Below are 8610 nucleotides of genomic sequence, written 5' to 3' on the forward strand. Positions count from 1 at the left end.
TGGCAGGACAGCAGCAAATCCCAGGATGGTCAACAGAGTCCCAGCGAGCAGAAAGGCAGAGAAGAAGGAAGCTCCCAGGGTCCTCTTTTCTATAAAGCCACATCCCCAAGGAGGTGCCATCACACTGTGACCTGAGTGACAGGGTAGATTCACCCCTACACTTTCATACATCTTGAAGTTCATATAGCGTCATCTAACTACCAGATTGTTTACAGTAGTAGAGAGCCTGGTCTTTCTCCTGCGGAGCGGGTGTTGGTGTCCAACCACGGCCTTGCAGACTACAGCCCAACTCGTGACCACCATGCCACAGGACCCCTTTCTCACAACAGTGCTCTCACAGAATAGTCACCCATCTGTGATTGGCTTATTTCACAATGTCCGTCAGGTTAATCCATTATATTAGGTGTTTTAGACTCATTGCTAGTCTTTAGCATAGTCCATTGTTCAGATGTACCATACTTTTTTATCTGTCCTTCCAGTGATGAGTATTTCGATGGTCTCCATCTTTTTGTTACTGTGAATCATGCTGCAGTGATCATGGGATTACAGAATCTATTCTGGCTGCAGCTCTTATTTCTCTAGGATATATATCAAGTAGAGGGATTTCTGGCCCACATAGCCGTTCTATTTCCACCTTTGTAAAGAATGACCATTCAATTATCTACAGAGGTTGCACCATTTTCCAGTTCCCTTCTCAGTGTAGGAGGGTTCCAGTCTCTTCACACGCTAGCAACATCTGTTGCTTTCTTTGCTATTCATGCTGGGGTGAGGTGGTATCTCATTGTTTTGCTTTGCATCAGTATGGATGGTGCTCTTGACCAATGAAACACAAGGTCAGCAGTTCAAATCCACTAGCCAATCCAAGGGAGAAGGATGAGGCTATCTGCCCCCTAAAGATTTATAGCTTTAGAAACTCTGTATTAGGGTCTCTGTGAGTCAGACCTGCCAGGATGCGAGTGTATCATTAATGTTTAATGCTTGTGATCCTGAATGTCTTCTTTGGTCAAATGTCCCTTCATGTTCTCTGTCAATTTTAAAAATTGCATATCTGTCTTTTTCTTGTTGAGGTGTTGAAATTTTCTGTAAATTTTGGAGATTAGTCTTTCTTTGTTATGCCATTGCCAATCACCCCTCTTATCCGTGCATTCTTTTTTTTCCCCTTGTTTCTTTTACTGTTCTGGTCAAGTCTTTTGCTATGCATAAGGGACAAATTATTAATTTTTAGGAAGTCCCAGTTATTTAGTTTATCTTCGGCTATTTGCATGATTTTCATTGTGTTTGGTATTGTGTTTCTATTTTGTTTTTATTGGCACCATCTCTAATTACCTGGAAAAGGAAACAATAACGACAAAACATCTTCATATAGAAATACCTTAATTGAGTATATTTTAAAGTCTTAGTTGTGAATTACGTGGGGGGTTAGATTCAGAAAATCATCTTTGTATTCAACAGCTCAAACTACCTATCAACACTAAAAAACCTTGCCTTACCCACTCCCATCCTCATTTTCCTTTCTCCCTCTGGTAGAACACTATCCTCCCCTTCACCCAAGTTGACAGCTGTCTGCCCTCTGGCCCATCCATCCTCTTACTAACTGCCCCCTCACCCCCAGTAACCACCTAAGTCTTTATTTTGGTTTGAAGAACTTTGTCTTAATTGCATCCAGTATAATTTTGGATCATATAATAATTGTCCTTTTATAATTGACTAACTTTATTCGGTGTGTTCTCCCAATCAATCTCTGCCATGAGGTGTTTCACAGTTTCATCACTATACTTTAACAATGCATAGTATTCCTCTGTGTATGTGCAGCAAGCTGTGGAGTTTTCCACAGTATGGAATAACACCTACAGAATTAGTGTCTACTCCTCTCTGAACCATGGGGAGAATTTCTTGGGGAAGTCATCTGGTGCTGGATTTTTTAAAAGTTTGTAATGACTAATCTACTTCTTTTGTTAAAGGATAGAGTAGCACTGCCTCTGGATTTCTGAGACAGTAACTGTTTATGGGAGTAAAAGTCTCATCTTTCTCCTTTGGAGCTGCTGATGGTATTGAACTGGCCTTGTCATTACCAGCCCAATATGGTTTCCACTACACCACCAACAACCCCCTCTGCTATTTTAGGTGATACTGTGTTTCTAGAAATTTGTCGACTTCACCTAAGTTTTCAACTTTGTTGGAGTGCAGTCTTTCATAGAATTATTATCTTTTCAATTTCATTTGGTTCTGCTATGATGTTGCCCCTTTTGATTTTTATGCTTGATATTTGTTTCTTCCATTACTTTTCCTGTGTTAACTTTTGCCAGTAGGTTGTCAATTTTTGTAATTCATTCAAACCACCAATTTCTTTTCCTGTTGATATTTTTATTGCTCCTACATTTTTTTGGTTCATTTATTTCTGCTTAGATCTTTTTGAAGTCTTCCGGTGAATGTAGGCTTATTTTGCTATTCTTATTTTAATTTTTGAAGATTTTGAATTTAGTTCCCGCTCATTTTTTGGTGTGTGCATTTACTGTTATACCTTGTCCTCTGTACACTGCTTCTGCTGTGTCCCAAAGTTTTTGGTATGTTGTAGTTTTGTCTTTTTTTGTATCAGGGAATTATAAAACTTCATTCCCTATTTCTTCACTTACTCAGTAATTTTAAAGCAGACTGTTGTTCAGTTTCCATGCATTTGATTGTTTTCCCCTTGATTTTCTAACTATATGACAAATACTGTTGTCATCTGAAAATTGGTTCATAATACATCAATGTTTTTAAATGTATTGATGTTTGTTTTGTGCCCTAACATGAGGTCCATTCTAGAGAATTCTCCATAAACACTAGAAAAGAATGTGTACTGTGCTGTTGGAGCATCCTACACATATCTGAGAGTTCATTCATTTGTTGTTTAGTTCTGTGTCTTTACTGATTTTCTTTTCTGCTTCCTGGTTCTGATCTGTCCTTCCTTGAGAACAGTGCATTGAAGTGCCCTATTATTGTTGATTGTTGTTGTAGTTTCTATTTCTCTCTCCAATTCTGTAAAAGTTTCATTAACATATTTTGAGGGTCTTTAGTTGGGTCCATATGTATTTATTATGGTTAGGTCTTCTTGTTCTATATCCCTTTCATTATAATTTAAAGGCTTGTTTGTCTTTCATGGTAGGTTTTGTCTTGTAGTCTACTTAAGCATAGATTAATATTGTTACTCCTGCATTTAATTTTTTTTCATTAGTCCCTGCCCCGCCACTTCCTTTTGATTTTTAGTCTATTTTTAATTTTTGTGTCTAAGGTGTGTTTCTTGTAAGCAGCATATTGATTGGTCCTGGTTTCTTACCCAATCTGCTATTCTTGCTAACCTCTGTTTCTTGAGTGGTGCATTTAAGCCATTTACATTTAGTGTCTTTATTGAAATAAGTGAGTTTGTTGCTCTCGTTTTGCTCTTTGTTGGCGTGTGTGTGTGTGTGTGTGTGGTGTTGTTGGGTTGTTCTTCTTAAATATCTTTGCTGTGTTCCATTTGTTTGTATGTTTACTTTTCCTTTTTGTGTTTGTTGTTATTTTATTTTTTACCAGATTTTGTAATTTCCTTTTTTATTTTGATAAGGCTTTCCCATTTTTCCTTGATATTTCCTTATTTCTTATTATTTTCTTCTGAAGTTTAATGCAGTTTGTTCTCTCTTGAAAACTCCACATCTTCCTTTCCCTTGTAATGTTTTGTATCTACCCTTTCCCTCTGTCTTCTTTGTATTTGTCTTCATTGTGAATTGATATTGCTGGAACCAGGAATTGATATTGCTGATACTGCTTTAAATGGGTTGATTTGGGGGTTGTGGTGTCTTGTATGTTGAACTCAGGTTTATATCTTCTGTCATTAAATCTCGGCCAAAATATCTCTTCTTAGTAATATTGGTAAGATTGTTCTCACTTTTATGAACACCACTGATTTTTTTCTAATCTAGAAATCCTATTTCCCCTCCCCCATATTTGAAGGATAATTTGGGGGGGATATAAAATTCTGTTTTGCAATATTTTTCTTTCAGAATTTTATATATGTCATTCTATTGACTTCTTGTCTACATGATTTTTGTTGCTATTCCAAGGTTCTTCTCATTGGTTCCCCTTTGTAGTAACTTTTCTTCTTTCCAAGGTGCTCTCAGAATCCTCTCTTTGTCCTTGACTTTGGAAAGTTTGACTATGATATGTTATGATGATTTTCTTTTGGAATCTATCCTGTTTGTGATTCTTTCAGTTTCTTGAACAGTTACACTGTCTTTTTTTATGATGTTAGGAAAGTTTTCTTACAGAAAGTTTTCTTACAAGGTTGTTTTCCTCAAGTATTCTGATTTGTTCATTTTTCTCCCTGTTCTGGAGCACCAAGGAGGTATAAGTTATTGTCTTGAAGTTGTTTCACATAATTCTTAGAATTTCTATGGGTTTCTTTTGCTCTTTTTGTAGATTGTTATTCTTCTAGATTAGTGTCAAGAGATTTATCTTTAAGCATATTGTTTCAGCCTTCCATTGCTTCATCTCTACTGTTCTCTTTTTAAAGTGTTATTTAATTTAATTATCTTATTAATAATCATCTAAATTTTTCTCTCTCCTTTTGGTATGGCTTCTCATTTTCCATTGATTTTCCTTTAGCTCTATCTACCTTTATTCCATTTGTTCAAAGTACCAGAGTATTCTTCTGAATTCCTTTTCTGGTAGCTCCTATGTTTTTTACTCCATAGGAAGCTCTTGTCATCACTGTTTGTGCCAGCCTGTGTCGCTTCCCTGTGAGAATCAAAGTTGCCTATGTCTCTGAGACATGGTGATGCAACTGTTGGAGGTGAGAGAATGAATGGATCATGTAGGGACGGTTGACTCGGTCAAATGGTGTGAAGAAAGAAGAAAGTAAACATCAGCATGTTTATACAACAAACAGCATACACTAAAAAACAGCCACCTAAATGCAACAACCCCCCCCCCCACACACACACCCAGGACCAGTAGCTGTATTATTTTTCAGTCACAAGTGTGTGAATATCAAAGTCCCATCCAGTGTTGGTGCAGCTAGAGTGTAATCACCGATGTGTGAGGATGAAATGTGGCATCATTTTTGACCAAAAGTGTACTGAGGGGTGTTAGGGATTATTTCCTATCTCTTGGGTCCTATGTCTCTCCACTGGTGGTTTATCAAAATACCAAAAGAAGAGAAACACACACACACACACACACACACACACACACAGATGGCTGCTGTTTTCCCCCAGGCTCTTGTCCTATGACTTCTTTTGTAGAACCCCTGGGGAGTAAACAGGTCAGAGAGCGGTTTTCAGGGTGTACAGTAGAATGCCGGACCTCGACACTAATCTTTTCTAGAAGGAGTCGTTGTGATGCAATGCAAATGAGTTCCCAATCAACTTTTTCCCTAGTGGCTGAAAACAGCCTAATCCGTTCTCAATGATCAAGTTTTTACCCTCACCTTCCCCTTTTATACAAAACATTACACAGAAACTTCAAATGAAATTAGTTCAGAGTTAAATACTACAATTTAAATAAGAAATGCAAAATTTTAAAAGTTTTTAATAGAAACAGTATGGCCCATACCTTGAGATGGATGAGAATCTGGGTCTGTGGACAGGATGTGGAGAGGAGCTGAGGAGGGAGAGTCATTATCCCCTTCCATAAAGTCAACTGGGAGCTGCTCTTCAGGAGTTGTTTCCCCTTTTTACCTTTTTTCACTAGGACCTGACTGACTTTCTCTAAACTATATCTGTCTAATGTGTCTGCCTTTGGCGTTTCCTTAACTGTTTTCTAAAAAGGTTTACTAAATTATCATCAACAATTTCTATAACATGGTTAACCAGTTCCTTATCATGGCCATTCTTTTCAGAAAGCTCTTTCTTTGGACTCATGTTTTTTTCCCTCAAAATACTAAAAAAAGCTACAAAAATGAAGAAAATTATAGCAAAATGCTGGAACACAGCCGCAAAAGATTTAAACAATGCAACTAATAATGCCAACTAACGCTTCGTGACCGAAACACAAACTGCTTCTGTTTATAAAAATCATGTGCCGTCAGTTCGGTTCTGATGCTTTGTTTGAGTTCCGACGCAAAATTTTCTCGACATCTCTCATTGAAATCTGATTATGTCGAGTACTGATGTAGCCAAATACTGGGGTTCTCTTGTGTTATCCACCTATCAGCATAGACATCTCCTGTAAATTTGTTTTAAAATGCAAATTCTCTGTCACAGACCACAATTACTGCATCAGAAATATTGAAGCTAGGGCATAATAATTTGTGTTTTAACAGGGTCTTCTGATGAGTCTATTGCATCCATGTTGGAACCACTGCTGTTACATTTCTTCCCGCTGTTTTTTTCTTATAAATAAAAATGAAGCCCCAGCAGGGATTGAATGAACTTGTTATGTGACAATTGTAAAATAGAAAGAGTCCTGTACATTTTTAGTTACTTTTTTCTACTGTAAAAATGGGAATCTATTTTTAAAGATAATAGCTTGGGTAGGGAATCACAACATTACTTCACTTAACATTAAAAACGACATTTCTACTGAAGGTTACAGGTCATGGAAATTGTTAGTACTTGCTTCGTTGGTTCTGCATAAATATAACTATCAGTCTTCCACTGAGTTATGCTCAAATAGATGCAGTAAAGTGGGTATCAGTGCCGCTGTGAAGGCATGCTGCAGACAGGGCAGGAAGGGTTCATCTATTCTTTTCATAGCAGGTTATTGGGATCAACAGGATGAAAATTTTCAAAACCGGACATCATTTTCTTTTCCCTTTCCAGCTACCGCTTTGAGCCACATCTACTTTTCATCAGCAGAGAGTTCTCCAAGTTTGGGCCCGTATAACGTCACCTTATTCACTATATCTTAGATAATTTCTGTCTTTGACCTCATTGAAGGCTCTCATTATTTGTTTGATGATTAATTGGCAATTGGATATGAGTGCATGGGACATGGATTGAAGTTGGTTCTATGAAGGACAAGGTTCTAAGCAGTTTGGAGATGGGAACATGGAGAAAAGGGGGGAGGAAGAGTTGTGGTATGAGACCATAGTGATTCCTGCAGATGTGTGTTCACTTTCTCCTCTGCTTTTGTCATTTTCTATAGTTCATGAGATTCCTAAAGTAGTCATCTGTCTCCTTCTAGGCAAAAGAAAGGAAAAGACATAATCAGGAATTTTCCACTTAAGATAGTGAGAGGCAACCTTCTCACCCAGGAAAGGCAGAACACAATGCTGAAATTATGTCCTCTTTCTCTTCTTCACAGGCCACTCAGGAGGTGATGGGAAGGGATAATTCTACTTCTGGAGGAGACTTCATCTTGGTAGGCTTTTCGGAGCAGCCATGGCTAGAAAAGATCTTGTTTGTGTTCATCTTGATATTTTACCTTCTTACAATTGTGGGTAATGGGACCATTATCCTGGTATCCCACCTGGACTCCCAGCTCCACACACCTATGTATTTTTTCCTCACTCACCTTTCCTTTATTGACCTCACACATGTGACCTGCATCAGTCCTCAGATGCTGTTCAACCTTGCGGGGTCAGACAAGTCCATCAGTTTTGTAGGCTGTGTGGTCCAGCTTCTCATCACCCTGGGTCTGGGGGGCACGGAGTGCATCCTTCTGGCCATGATGGCATATGATCGCTATGTTGCTGTCTGTCAGCCCTTGCACTATGTCACCCTCATGCCACCACAGCTGTGCTGGACATTGGCCAGCATATCCTGGGTTGTTGGTTTCAGTAACTCATTGATACACACCCCTATCACAATGACCTTTCCCCGATGTGGCCACCGTCGGATAAACCATTTTTATTGTGAGACACCCCCAGTGCTGCAGCTGGCCTGTGTGGACACCGCAAGTTACAGGAAGGAGATTACAGTGCTGAGTAGTGTCTTCCTTGTATTTCCTCTCTCACTAATCTTAGTCTCTTATGGTCGAATTGCCCATAGTGTGTTAATGATGAAGACACCTGGGGGGCGACAGAAGGCCTTTGGGACCTGTGGCTCCCATCTTACGGTGGTGTTCATCATCTACAGTACTCTCATCTATGTGTACATGGTCCCAAAGCCAAAGCTTTCTCAAGATGTGACCCAGTTTGTGGCACTCTTGTACAACTTGGTTCCATCTGTAATCAACCCAATAATCTATACCTTGAGAAACAGAGATTTCAAGGAAGCAATAAGGAAGCTGGTGATGGGGAAAGTAAAAAAGGAGGACGCAGACTTTTCATAGATTTCCCTATATTACAGAAAAGGAAGACATTTGCAAAGGAGATTTTGTGAGATCCTGTATATTTGGCATTGAATATTGGGCTAGGCAATGACTTTCCCACCTGTCACGTCTCTCTGTGAGTCGCTGTCTGCCTTTTAATGGTGACTTTGATAGTTATGCATGTGATTTGGAGGAGCAAGTGTCTATGTGTAGAATTTCTTTTTGTGAGTTAAAAATTCAAACAAGACAGGTCCCCTATCATTGTGAATTTCTTAAGGTTTGTCTTCTTATATTTTCTGGTTCTAGTCCAGTTTTTCTTCTTTTGTATCATCTTTTTTTCTCTATATTCTGTTTTCATTCCATTAATCAACCCTCCATGCGCTCCTTTCTCATACTTCATAT

General features: G+C 38.6%; 1 protein-coding gene across 1 annotated transcript; it reads left to right on the plus strand.

The window, feature by feature from the left end:
* Nucleotides 1-7275: 7275 nt before the first annotated feature.
* On the plus strand, nt 7276-8229 carry LOC142440263 (olfactory receptor 2G3-like). Its single transcript, XM_075542747.1, has one exon. The coding sequence runs from the start codon at nt 7276-7278 to the stop codon at nt 8227-8229; it is 954 nt and encodes a 317-aa protein (XP_075398862.1).
* Nucleotides 8230-8610: the final 381 nt, after the last annotated feature.

This window comes from Tenrec ecaudatus, chromosome 2 (genome assembly GCF_050624435.1).
Source record: "Tenrec ecaudatus isolate mTenEca1 chromosome 2, mTenEca1.hap1, whole genome shotgun sequence".
NCBI classification, from domain to species: domain Eukaryota; kingdom Metazoa; phylum Chordata; class Mammalia; order Afrosoricida; family Tenrecidae; genus Tenrec; species Tenrec ecaudatus.